This window comes from Hippoglossus stenolepis, chromosome 13, assembly GCF_022539355.2.
Source record: "Hippoglossus stenolepis isolate QCI-W04-F060 chromosome 13, HSTE1.2, whole genome shotgun sequence".
Lineage (NCBI taxonomy): Eukaryota > Metazoa > Chordata > Actinopteri > Pleuronectiformes > Pleuronectidae > Hippoglossus > Hippoglossus stenolepis.
The window spans coordinates 16776078-16790419 of record NC_061495.1 but is presented as its reverse complement, the minus strand read 5'-3'; the positions used below and the strand labels follow the sequence as shown (position 1 = coordinate 16790419).

At 44.4% G+C, this 14342-nt stretch overlaps 1 protein-coding gene across 1 annotated transcript; it reads left to right on the top strand.

Annotated features, from left to right (window-relative positions):
• The first annotated feature begins 3161 nt into the window (after positions 1–3161).
• On the top strand, positions 3162–14234 carry rev1 (REV1 DNA directed polymerase). The gene is made up of 21 exons (XM_035175048.2): positions 3162–3297; positions 4810–4885; positions 5411–5543; positions 6034–6202; positions 6560–7066; positions 7146–7975; positions 8294–8392; positions 8509–8625; positions 8766–8892; positions 9083–9211; positions 9317–9471; positions 9553–9672; positions 9779–9999; positions 10104–10276; positions 10379–10808; positions 10887–11192; positions 11350–11446; positions 11540–11742; positions 11876–12026; positions 12111–12213; positions 12423–14234. The coding sequence occupies exons 2-21, from the start codon at positions 4820–4822 to the stop codon at positions 12532–12534; spliced, it is 4248 nt and encodes a 1415-aa protein (XP_035030939.2). The 5' UTR covers positions 3162–3297; positions 4810–4819; the 3' UTR covers positions 12535–14234.
• The last annotated feature ends 108 nt before the right edge of the window (positions 14235–14342 follow it).

Here is a 14342-nt window from a genome sequence, read left to right as displayed (position 1 = left end):
TAATTTAAATTAATAAATCCATCCCTTGCTGACTTGATTGATCCCATAAAGCAGAGAGTAGATCATGTGTCAAATCAGACAAACCACACTCCACAGATAAGGACACTCTGAACTGAGGTTGTGCCATTTCTCTGTGATTTTCTGCTGCTGGCTCAGTGACCTTATTTCACTGCATTATAATCGAATCCATTCATCGAGCAGCTGCCTAACATGGAAATGCTCAGCAGTCGTGACTGTGGATTTTAATGTGTTCTTTTTTCAGACTGCAGGCTACAGGAGAATTATCGTCACAGTGTGAGGCTGTTGGAGGGGACCACCATGTCCACAGTGGGGATGGGATGTATGGATCTGTGAAGGGAGCCGCACCTTATGGCTCAGGTTATTTTTAAAGTGCCTTTTAAAAGAGGGATGATCACAAGCTCCCCCTTAACTTAGTCGGTGTCATAGACTGTATATAAAGATGGACGACATGTCTCCAGTTTCTCCCACTATCCAGAAATGAAGCCAAAATATCTCGGATACGCTGTAATCTTGGTGGTTGGAGCCAGAGTCTGCACAGTAGTGATCCGGGAATGGAGCCGCTTTATCAAGGTCCCACCGATAGACCCACTCGACCAATTGCAAGTCAGTCTCACCTGTCAATCATGACATTTTAACTCGCTTTAATAGGTATAAATAACTAATTAAAAATAAGCATTTTAAAAATAAGAGTGATGAGAAGCATGAGTGACATATTTGAGAGAAATATTTTTTGGTCCATGTCTCGTTGGAGGAAGCCGGATTTCTGATCTATTCTGCAGTCAACCACCAGGAGGTGATCAAAACACTGACTGTCACTGTCATGTTATCAATTTTGATATCCAGTTTATGCCATAAATACACATTGTGCTGCTGTAGTGCCACCTATAGGTGAAATATCACCTACGTTTACAGGGTGACCTGTATCTATTTTACACACTTTAAATCTTCAACTACCTTACTTCATTTCCCCAGTTAGATCCATGTCCCATTATCAACTAGGAGATGGGATTTATGAATTTTATTGCAGCCAGCCAGAGAGAAAAAGTTTGATTGGTCCATGTCCCATCCACTAACATGGAGGAAGTGGGACTTCTGAACTATACTGCAGTCAGCCACCAAGAGGCAAGTGAGACAATTTGGCTTCACTTTTGGGGAGCTGTCATATTATATCACCTATAGGTGGAACACCATCAACTCTTCAAATCTTCAACAGCACTAATGGTAAATGGTAAATGGTCTGTATTTATGTAGCGCTTTTCTAATCTTGATGACCACTCAAAGCGCTTTACAGTACAGTTATGCCATTCGCACACATTCATACATCTATGGGCAGCACTTTTTTTCTATGAGGGGCCATTCGGGGTTCAGCATCTTGCCTCAGGACACTTCAGCATGCAGATGGGGAAGACTTGAGGAGGTGGGGTTTTCTGACCAATACTGCAGCCAGCCACCAGTCGGCTTCACAGTCGTGTTATTTTGGCTTCACTTTTGAGGAGCTGTCATGTCCTCCATCTTTACGTACAGTCTATAGTCAAAACTGGAATCGAGTGGAAGGCTGGATGTCCTCCTCAGTCCCAGCCTGTCTGAAGAGCAGGATCTCTTTATAAGAATGAGAGCTCTCGGGTTGGACTCGGCTCCGTTCGTATCAAACAAGCCTATCAGAAAGAGTCGGATCGTCCTGGAGCGTCATCAGTTCACAGCCTGCGCCGCTGGCTCGTTCATCCGGCACGTGTCTCTGCGTCACGGCCTTTAGCTGCCTGTGCGCCGGGGCCGTGTGAGGACAAGCAGCTCGGAGCCAGACACACGTAAATAAATAAATAAAGGAAGGAGGGAGCCTTGTTCTGATCCACTGTCTGAACACACAGACACCGTGGCTGCTCATCTAAACCCCATGTTGTTCTCAAAGGTGCACAGAGAGTGATGTGAACCAACCTGCTCCACACCAGCGACTCACCTGTGCGCCACTGACCCGGTGCGAGGTGTCACAGGCTGGGTGGTTTATAGAAAGTGTGCGGAGCCTCCAGGACATGATGGACCCAGAGGACACGATGGACTCAGTCACCTGCACAGTGCAGGAATTACAACACGAGTTCAAAACAACAAGCCGGGGACACGTCAAGCTCACTGTGCAGAGATAGTAGAAAACTGGAAGGGAGCGGGTTGGATTTTGAAAATAAAAGGCAAATGAAATGAAACAGGGATGTGTGATGAAATACATGCATTACACAAATTAAATTTTTTTGATTGATCACCATTTAAAAAAAACAACAACATGAGTTACATATATGTGGCAGCTTAACTTAAGTATGATTGAGGCTTACTTACTATTATAACTGTGCTCAACAGCATGAATAAGATGAGATAAGACAACATAAGATAATATTTTTTAATCCCACGCCGGGGAAATTCACAGCAATAAGAGAACTCCTAGAAATACAAGATATAACAAAACCTTTCACTGTTGAACAAATTATTATTATTGTTATAGACTTGCTTTAATTTTTTTAAGTATTTATGTCCTATTCATAAACACCCTATGACCCCCCCCACCCCGATACACACATATTAAAAAACAGTGCAAAAGTCATACTACTACCACTACTACTAATAATAATAATAGTAGTAATCACATATGGCCATGCAATATATATGATGATATATAGGGTATATTTTACAACTTGGTTGGTGTAATAATACAATACAGTGCAAAACAATAAAATGCAGTAAAATATGGTACAACGCAATTAAACTAACTTAAATTTCCTCCATGACTCGACATTTTTCCTGACCACTGTTTTTTTTAAATTTAACATTCAATTTAACCCCCCTCTGCAGGCTGTTCAATGTTATCGTTGTGCATATGACAATAAACTCTTGAATCTTGAATCATCATTGAACGTTTTATTTTGAAAATCTCCCCCGGAAGCCCGGTGTCTCTTCCTCCTTGTGCTTGACGTGTGGGAGCAGAGGGGGGAACAGATGAGGCGGTGGAAATGGAGAGGACAGGGAGGGGGAGAGAAAATGTTGAGGAGCAGACATGGCGAGGCAGCGTGACAGAGTGAGGGGATCTCAGGTCGTCTGAAGCGGATCCGTGGAGCAGGTCGAGCCGGAGCAGCGGAGCGAAGCGTCCGGAGGATCCCGCTCCTTCTTCTTTTTGTTTCCTTTCGGCTTCGCTTGTGGCTCTTTCCTCGTCTGATCGGAGCGCGCACGACGGCTGTGCTGACTCGTATCTGCAGGGAGAAGTGTGGACAACAACCCGCTGTGACAGGAACAAAGGTAGATACATAAACCAACAAGTGTTTACGAACAGACACTTTGTTTGTTTACAAAATGTGACGGAACAACAAGGCGCCGAAGTTCCACTGTCTCTCCGCCCGGTCCATTGTTGTGCAGCTCGTTTGGCTGCATCGTCCAACACACTGGGACTCGTGTGTTTTTCCTTTTTTCTTTTTCCTGCAGATGTGAAACAGTGTCGATGTTACCGTCGTATCGTGGCGCAGCGACGCGCATGGTTAACCAGCCGAGCTAATGTTAGCACGTAGAGATGTGAGGAGACAAAAGTGCCACATGGGGCTGTGGTGTAACAGTGCAGAGCTGTCAGTGGCGGAGGAGCTGCCCGGACATGCCCTTGGACACTTAAATACCCCCTCCTGCAAGGCAATATCACAAGCTTTATGTTTGACAATATGGCCAAGAATGTTCGATATCGATAATTATCACGATACATGTCAAACCAATGTTTTTATTGAAGTTGATGCACCTGAGGGAAGGTTGTACTCAACAAAGAACAACTTGTGTTTTATTGTTATAGACGAAATTGCGATATATGTATTGCGATATTTTAATTATTGTTACTGTTTTATCACTCAGCCCTATCATAAAGGGATAGTTCACCCAAAAATGAAAATTCACTCATTATCTACTCACCACTGTGCAGATGGAGGGGTGGGTGCAGTGTATGAGTCCACAAAACACTTTCGGAGTTTCAGGGGTAAACAGTGTTGCAGCCAAATCCAAAACAATAGAAGTAAATGGCGAGCGATTCTTCAAACATAAAATACCTACAGAAAGAAAACATAAAATACCTCCATACTGCTCCTGACGTGTCATCCAAGTGTCCGTAAGCCCCGACATTCAAATTTGACCCGAAATGGCGTAATTTATACCATATTTTTAGCCTAAATGTTGCTGTTGTCCTCCTCCCGCAGTACTTACTGCAAGTTCTCGCGAGACGAGATCAGCAAGTTACTCACGATACTCCGGAGAACTTGCGATAATGGCAGAACATCAAAAGAAATAAAGAAGTTGGTTATTAAATTAATAAAAACTTTATGAACAGGTCCATGTAAAGCACCTTTCATACAGCTCAAAGTGCTTTTATACTATTGGCTGATCAGCCAAGAATAAGGTAAAACAAATAAATATGCTGACAATGAAATGCCACTCAAGAGATTTGAAAAGCTGTAATAACAATATTAAAATATAGATTCATTAAATAGAACAAATAACTAAATAGAAGGGGATGAAATCATAATCATATTAACAGACAGGTAATGTTTATAAACCATACCTGATCTAAAGCCAGGCTAATGAGATCACAGAGGGTTTTTAGTCCTGCACTTTCTAACTACTAACTGACTCCGGGATCATGTCAGGATGTACGTTCAGTTCTTTGTATGCATCATAACATTCATAATAACCTGCTAAGTTAATGAAGCATTGTGTGTATTCTGATGATCTGTCTTGTATGATTCAGTTTTGCTCACTTGGCTCCTCCTGTGTCTTCAGGTAACTCAGTATGAGTCGAGATGTATGGACGAAGAAGAAAGCCAACGCCAGTGGTGACAATGGTTGGGCTGAAAGGGTGAGTGTCGCTCAGTTCATCATCACCAACAATGGACAGAAAATGACCTCTGTATGAGATAAAAAAGATTATGCAGTGGGTATAAAAGGTATTTATATTGTAGCTTACTGCAAACTGGATTTAAATCACCTTACTTTATTACTCCACCTGCCTTCTGTTATGTTGAATCCACACATCCACATGTAAACCTTGTACTGTACATATAAGATGGGCAACGTATTGAGAAATGAAGCTAAAACATCCCCAACACGCTGCCATCTTGCGCATTTGGAGCCGGAGTCTGCACGACATTGATCACGGGGTAGTGGCGAGGTCCTGTCAATACATGTGCTCGACCAATCCTGAGTCGTTCTCAGCTGTCAATCATGTCTTCTCACCCCAGCAACAATCATCAATACCTTATTCAAAGGTTGGATGTGCTTAAATTCCATATGTGACAGTTGGAGCGCTGGGCCTCTGCACATGCAGGTGTGAATAATATGAATGAGATTGACCTTCTGTCACCGCTCTCCTTCTCGTGTGCAGGGCGGCTACATGGCGGCCAAAGTCTCCAAGCTGGACGAGCAGTTTAAGCGTGACGCCCCCAGGGAAAAACAGAAGCAAGGCATATGCTCCAACATCTTCAGCGGAGTGGCCATTTATGTTAATGGCTACACAGGTAACACTTTGCTACATACATAACTTTACATGACTCAAGTTTGTGTGTCTTCATCTCCTCATAATTTCCTCAGTCAGTGCTTCAAAGTATGAAGGAAAGAGCAGCAATGTAAATGTTTGCCATGACTGTCCCAGAGGAGTGTCTGATATCAGAATATCGAATACACAAGCGCACGTCCTTTTGAGGTGCGTCAGTTGACACGCGCAGCACACACTGGACTAATCATACAAATAGAAGACGTCAAGACTCAGGAGCCGGGACGAGCGGATCTGAGGAGTGACCGTGATGAAATTGCTGTTTTTCTTGGTTGTTGATGCACGTTGACACTTTGAAATGAGAAAGTGGCACAGCCTGACAAGAAAATGTGTGTTGAGATGCTGCAGGTGTGTGGGCCTAAATTATAAGCTAATGGCTGTATTTGTGAGCTGCATTATCTTTTTCTTGCTTCTCTTTTCCTCTTAGTGTTTTGTTTCTTGTTATTTGCGAGCAGACCCAAGTGCGGATGAGCTGCGCAGACTGATGATGCTGCACGGAGGCCAGTTCCACGTCTACTACTCACGCTCCAAGACCACACACATCATCGCCAACAACTTGCCAAACAATAAAATCCAGGAGCTCAAAGGGGAGAAGATCATTAGGCCGCAGTGGATTACGGACAGGTATTTATTTTATGTATTTATTTCATGGGTTCACATATGATTATTTATATTTTACAACACAAGTGCAGTGCCGGTTCTAAACCTGTTTTGAATGGGCTGTTGGGTTGGTCTGTGGTACTGGTTGAAGCTGTCTCTCTGAAATGGCAAAAGTGACCTTTGAAATAAAAAAATCTAATTATCAAGTTGATCTGAGAGACAGACAGACAAACTCCAGTTGCCGATCACGGCTGTAGATTAACTGAATATGTAGAAGCACTTCAAGGTGCTTTTTGCCTGTTTATTTAAAGTTTATTAATATTGAATAACAGATAGATGATTAAAAATCTCTGTATTTATTTTGTCTTTTGTGTAAAACAGTGTGAAGGCTGGGCATCTCCTGCCGTACCTGCAGTACCAGCTGTACACCAAACAGAAAGGCCCACTCTTCCCTGGCATGACGCTGCGCCAGATCTCAGAGATCGCAGGGCCGAGCAACGGGCCGCTGCAGCCCAGCGTCAATCAAAAGCTCCACCTGCCGCAGCACAGCGTACAATACTCTGCTCCCAAACATGACCACCCCTCATCCAGCTACCAGAATGAAGCCAACCCAACACCCAGCCACAGCCAACCTCAGTCCCTCCAGCGCAGCTCTGCAGCTTTCATCATGAACCCCCAGCCAAGTCACTTAGCGTCCAGTCACCTCAATATAGACCCCAGTCACAGAAGCCCTTTACACACCCACTCAATGTTAAACCCAAGCAGCACAAAGCCCCCACAGTCTCCTCTTCAGACACCTCACCGTTGTCTCAGCAACCAGAGAGCCGGCCAACAGCAACCTCAGAGCAACACCTGCCAGAGCGGCTGCAAGGAAGTGGACTTAAAAGTGTGAGTATTTTGTTCATTTTAAATTAAATAGTTTCCCCATTAAATGTTAACATCAACTAATCACCTCTTTGTCTTACAGAAATGGATCCTTGCAGACCTCAGCAGATGTGATAATGAGCCATTCCAAAATGAACAAAATGCAACAGTGTGGCAAAGATCTTTACCCACAGGCGGTAAAGCAAGTGCCCCTGACCAATGGACACGTTCATCATGTTAATGGTGCCTTAAAGCCAGAGGACCTGTCTCCTGTTTCAGACGACCCCTCTGTCGACGAGGAACTGCCTGACTACAGAGTCCAGAGTCCTGATATTAAACCTCAGAATCCTCCGGTGCAGTGTCAGCCCAAACCCGACCCGTATGAGTTTCCCCACAGTCCTCCGAAGCAATCTGACCAGTGGCCTGTCTGTTTGGAGGAGTCCAGCTCTCAAGCAGCCAACGAGCAGAGACATAAACCACCACCACCCTCCTACCAGGAGGCTATAAAAGCCACCGAAAGCCACCTAATCCCAAAACAGCTTCAGCCATCCCTTCAGGTGGATTCACCCCCTGAAAAGACTCATCTATCCTCCGCATCTCACTCTCTTTCACATTCCCTTGTTCGACTGAACGGAAGTCACCACAATGCCTTTTCATCAGATCCTGCATCTTTCAATACAACCATCACTGAGAAGCCGCCATCATCATCCTCGTCGGCGTCAAAGTCTTCACCTCAGCTGCAGGCAAAGACGAATGATTTGATCTCCGAGTTCTACTCTCACTCACGTTTACACCAGATCTCCACGTGGAGGACCGGCTTCTCCGAGTATGTCAATGAACTGCACAGCAAACGAAAAGCAGCAGGGGGCGCCTCCTTTCCAGGGAAAGAGCGACTAAGGAAATGTGTGGCACTGCGCTCTTCAGACAGTCAAGGTGAGTCACTTATTTTCCTCTATGTAAAAAGCAGGCAGATTTTTCTTGTTATTTTTTGATAAGGATGACTATGCAGACCTCTGTTGTCTCTCATCATCACATATACAGAGACCAGTATCTTTACGTGCTCTCTTCACCATCTCAAATATTTGTAATATCAGTGTCCCAGGTTAATTAATGAGGTAACCACTCATGACTCTTGATGCCTGATTTCTGTCCATCCAGATTATTTGGGATACATTTGGCACCTCTAGACGCTGAATTGTTTTTTTATGATTTGGAAAACTCCAATGGTGATCCGGTATGTGTGTGTTTCAGGTACATCAGCAGCCCCAATTGTTAAATCTTGTATCCTTCACGTGGACATGGATTGTTTCTTTGTGTCTGTGGGGATCCGACATCGACCGGACCTCAAAGGTACCTCTTTCTGTTTAAAGGTTGACTTTGTTTATATATAACATAGGCTCCTGCTAGAAAGAATAGTGTCACATGTAAAGTGAGCTCCCCTGGTTGATTTGGTGCTTTTCTTGCAGGAAAGCCTGTCGCTGTGACCAGTAACCGTGGACAGGCCAGAGTGCCCCTTAGACCAGGGGCCAACCCTCAGCTGGAGCAGCAGTACTACCAGAGGAAACACACTCTTCCTACAACAGGTGAGACTGTCACACTCCACCTGTTTGTCCTGAAGAAACACGACTTTGATTATCACAGCCCTGGCTCAGTGTATTTCCTGCATTTCCCTGCACATGTTTTACTGTATTGTAACCTGCTGGACAAAATGTATCTCTCTCAGAGATAAGTGATGAGGATCTACATAGAACTCCGTCACAACAGAGTCCTGAGTCACATGCCAACGGAGTGGACCAGGATGTTGCTGTTATGTCAATGGCAGAGATTGCATCTTGTAGTTATGAGGCGAGGTAAGATTTCAACTCACAATCGCATGCACCTCATTGCACAGATATGTTTTGTACTAAGCAGGAATATCTCCATTTGTCGATTGATTAAAAATACACTGAAAGCATATTTCCATTTTCCATATATGCTACACAGATGTTTTTTTGCTTCAATCCCTGACTGAGTTGAATGTAAATCTGTTTCCTCTCACAGACAGGCGGGCGTGAGGAACGGGATGTTTTTTGGCAAAGCGAAACAGTTGTGCCCCTTGCTGCAGGCCGTCCCGTATGATTTTGAGGCTTATAAAGAGGTGGCTCTCAGCATGTATGAGACTCTGGCTAGGTAAGAGCAACTCCCTCATCTGTTTTTCACTCACTTCTCTGTCGTTTGCAAGTAAAACGACCATAAAGCTCAGCGCTCACCACCTCACTCGTTTGTTCTTTGCAGTTACACCCATGACATTGAGGCTCTGAGCTGCGATGAAGTGTTGATAGACGGTTCTGCTCTGCTGACTGAGTTGGGCGTCAACGCGGATGATCTTGCTGAAGCTATTAGAGCCGACATCAAGGAGAAGTCAGGATGCTGCGCCTCAGTGGGCATGGGTGAGTTTATCTTTATACTGTTAAAAAAAGAACAAAACAGTGTGATTTAAAAAATTCTAAACTGAACGCTCATCTGTTCAGGCTCCAACATCCTGTTGGCTCGGTTGGCGACGCGAAAGGCCAAGCCGGACGGGCAGTACTTCTTAAAGTCTGAAAAAGTGGATGATTTTATCAGGGACTTGCCAGTAACCAGCTTACCAGGTAGATATACAGCACCACCTGCTGGTCATATCCATCAATCTACAGTCTATTTGCTTTTGTGTGTTAAACATGTGACCACAGGGTTAATGTAACTTCGTCTCTCCAGGTGTTGGGCCTGTTATGGGCAGGAAGTTGGCTGCTATGTCCGTGAGGTCATGTGGGGACCTCCAGCAGTTGTCTCTGTCTCAGCTGCAGAAGAAGTTTGGACCCCGGACCGGACAGACCCTGTTCCGTTTCTGCAGAGGCCTGGATGATCGGCCCGTCCGCTACGAAAAGGAAAGAAAGTCTGTCTCGGCGGAGATGAACTACAACATTCGCTTTACAAGGGTTAGACCTTCATTGTCCCTCCTGTGCCTTCTCTTCTTCTATTTTTATCATCCTTCATTTCCTCCCTGTCTCTCTGTAACTCTCTGGTTCTTCCCTCTCACCAGATTGATGAGGCAGAGAGTTTCCTGAATAACTTGTCCATGGAGGTTCAAAGACGTTTACAAGAAGCAGGGCTGCGGGGTCGCAGAGTTACGCTCAAGGTCATGGTTCGCAAGGTTGGAGCTCCACTGGAGTCGGCTAAATATGGTGGTCATGGCATCTGTGATAACCTGGCCAGGTAAGAGGCTGTCATCCCTGTATGTTATAAAGGATTGATAACATCCTCTTTTTATTGTCTATTCTATTATCCTGGTGATTTTTATCTGTTTCCTGCTGCCAGGACTGTGATGCTCCCTCAATGCACCGACAGTGGTCAGCTGATCGCCACTGCAGTCATGAAGCTGTTTCATGCCATGAAGCTGCAGGTTCAGGACCTGAGAGGAGTCGGCATCCAGGTCCAGCTCCTTGAGGGAAATCACTCTGTCCCTAAGGACTCCACAGGCCAGCGGACACGCTCCATCAAAGAGCTGTTACTCGGTCAAGGAAGTGCTCGAGCCCACAACAGAGGTTCGTCTCGGGTTGTAGGTGCTGCAGACAACGGCATTGAACAGGAAAAGACTGAGACAGCAGCCTCATCATCTGGCTCCACTCCACATCCTCTGTCTCCTCCTGAGCCGGTCCCAGGGACAAGCAAAGACCAGCAGGCACGAACTCCGAAGAATCCTCGAGCACGTCTCAACTTCAGTATCGAAATCCCCTCCCCTTCACAGGTAAGGGCTTGGCGGATATATCTGATTCAGTCGATCAGTGATACAGTTTCAACAGTCTGTCTCTTTGTGAATGCCAAGGTGGACCGTTCTGTGTTGGAGGCCCTGCCTGCAGAGCTGAGGGAGCAAGTGGAGCAGTCGTGGAGTCATCGGGACAGGAGACCAAACAATCATCGTTCACCGAGTCCACAGACGTCTGCTCCTCCTCCTCCTCCTCCTCCTCCTCCTCCTCAGTCCGCCTCTCTGAAGACGTGTCCGACCTCACCTCCTCGTCCTCCTGCCTCTGGACCTGCACTGAACGCCCCACCTTTCGGGACCTTGGTTCTGCAGATTCCAAACCAGCCAGACACTCCGGGAATTGTACTGGAACTACCAAACTTCTCACAGGTAGGAATGCAGTTTCTGGAGCATGACCGCTGTCGTGTTTCACTGTATGGCAACAAAACAAAACGCCTCCCACCACCACATTACTGAGTGCTTTCCTCACTGATGGAGCCAACCTCCACTCTCTGCTTCAAGCAATCTCTTGAATCTCTGGCTGCAGGTTGATCCAGATGTTTTCGCTGCCCTTCCCAAAGAGCTTCAGGAAGAACTGAAGTCTGCCTATAACCGCATAACTATCCAACCTCAGACAAAAATGTGTAAGTGCCCAGGTGATTTAGTTGTCCAGGAATGTCTTCTACTTCATCATAATGCATATACACCTCATTTTGGTCCTCTATGTTTTTCTGCAGTGGAGCAGAAGAACCCACTGCTGCAGCTCAAACAGTCGGGAGCAGGGACCACTGTCGGTCGTATGAAGCGGCGCTACAAGAGAAAAAATGCAGCGAGTCCGGTTAAAAAAGGACCTTCTCCTACGAAGAGGCGTCACACAACAAACAGCCCTGCTAAAACCCTGCCACCTCTTACAACATCACGGGGATCAAACATAGTAAAGGTGAGTCTATATATGGTTTCATACATGAAGATTAAGGTCTTGTTTTCTCTAGTGGTGTGTGCGAGGATGGACGGTTTATGGAAGTTCGTAATTTAACTTATCTCTCCAGTTCACATCTGTTTTCTCTTCCCAGACTGAAAATGTTCCCTCCGCATCCCCCTCAAAACCAGACATCCCAGAGTCTCTGACCAAATTCATCCCTCGTCCTGCTCCTGCATTGGCTGGAGCCTGTGACCTGACGGATATTAAAACCCTCCTACGGGAATGGGTCACCTCCATAACAGGTAGACGGACGAGTGCAGCTCTGTAGCAGTGCCAACACATTGGTTGTGGTATTGCAGAATTAATCGCTACTTCCTGTTTCTTAGAACCCATGGAGGAGGACATCCTGCAGGTGGTGAAATACTGCACTGATCTGATCGAGGACAAAGATCTGGAGATGCTGGATTTGGTTATGAAATATATGAAAAGGTGAGCTAACATTCTCCATTCCTACACCTGCTGTTCGTCACTCCAAATCGCACAAAATTCAACACTGCACTTCTTTGGGCCCTTACCACACATGTCAAGTATGAAGCCAACAAGATGAATGGTTCTTGAGATATGCGACCCACATTTAGAGAGACAAACAGAGCTTTGATTCTGATTCTTTATGTTGCATGTTGATCTGTTCTTTGCAGACTCATGCAGCAGTCGGTGGAGTCCGTCTGGTGTATGGCTTTTGACTTTATCCTGGACAACGTGCAGGTGGTTGTGCACCAGGCCTATGGTAGCACCCTGAAGATAGCATGAAGAACGAGGGGAATCTGATTTCACTGTGTTACCTTCACCACATTTTGTTTCGCTACTTTGACGAAGACATTTGACGAAGACATCTGCAGCACAGATTTTGACACCTCCTCAATTGTGACGCCACTGCCACATCTGCCATGTAATGGCCTCACAAACACAAAGTATGAGACCCATGACAGTATTTAATGAACGTATGTACAGTACATTGTTTTATTGCTCTAAAAGAGACATGTTACATAATCTGAAGGACTGGTAATGTTCTTATTGAAGAAATGAAAAACCCAGAACAGTGCTAATTGTAGCGTTTTTTGAAAATTCCTTGTTTTCCGAAGAAAGGTCTTTCTATCCCCAACAATCAGTTCCATAGGCATGAGAAATTTTATGGTAAGATTTCTGCTGGCAGTACTTATTTCTTACAAACTCAGTTCAAACGAGACCTGGAACATTTTAATTTCCCTGGTAAGTATTTTCCATCTGATACAGCAGGCGACTTCCCCTATTTCTCTAAAGGAATAAATTGTGTCCCTCAGATGCATTTTAAGGTGAATTCAGTCAGTCCAGGTTTAAAATAATGACATAATCATCATGTTTCAACACAAATCACATTTTAGCAATTTTCGACTTGTAGCACTGCTCAGATATCAAAATTCTCCTATATTTCATTTATCGTTTCTTTGGTGTTCGATGCGATCAACACCGAACTGTGAAATATCCACTACTGCTGTGTCGTAAAAAAACTAAATAGACTCTGGTACAAGCAGTAGTATGTTTTTCTCTTTCTTGTTTGTTGCAAAAAGTGCCAAAACCTGTTATTATAAAATGTAAATAATGTTTTGAAAGATCCTTGTTTAAAGTTTTAAAAGAAAAGATGTATGTAGAGGGCTTACCTCTTGTATTGTTTACATGTAGTGAATTCTTAGTAACTGTCTTTAAATTGTAAATCTTCTCACTCTTTATTCGTTTGTACATGTTCCAACCTGGAAATCAGAACCTGGCCAAAGCACTTCATGTGAGGTTAACTGTTGATTCTCAGTAGCACTCTGATTCCGGAGGACTGGGGTTATGGCAATCAATAAGTAGCCTATGCATCTCTTTTTTTCACTAACAAGTAAGATGTCCCTTCGAAATAATGTGACGTTTCATATTCGCTTTGTACTTGGGAGTAAATCTTGGTTTTTCAATCTGTTTTCACTAGTTTCATAAATCTGAATATCAAAATAATGCTGGATTTGCATGGGAACAGGAGGCGTGATCTTCTGTAACTTCACTTTGCTGGAGAAATGTGTGGCTACATCATTGTATTTCTTTAAATTGAACTGTTATCACGGCGATGATGGTGATCACAGGTAATCGGCAGATGCGGTCGGCTGGCCTTGTGATCTCACCAAGCAAGACACTGTGTGTGGTTGCATAAGTTCGTTTAAAGCTGTTTCCCTATATGCAAACCAAATCAAGCTGTCATGTTTCTTTTTTTAAACTAGTTGAAATGAATGTAATTCATAATGTGCAAGTGTCCACTCGCTCATTTTCAAGATGTTGCTTCTCTTCACCTGTCATATCTTTCCAGAAGGGAATGGCCAGGAGTTCAACTCGGCCAGTCTTGTCTTCTCTGAACTGGCTTGTGCCTGACGACCTTAAGCTGTGAACCTGTTTGTAAGTTTTTCTAAATCTTGGTAATAAACTGTAAACTCTGTAATAAAGAATTTGTCTTTGTCATTTTTTGAAGCATTCAACAAACTAGGATGTCCACGAGCTTATTCTGTGTTTAAGTAGAAAGTATTCAGAAGGTATACAAAAGCACTCACAGC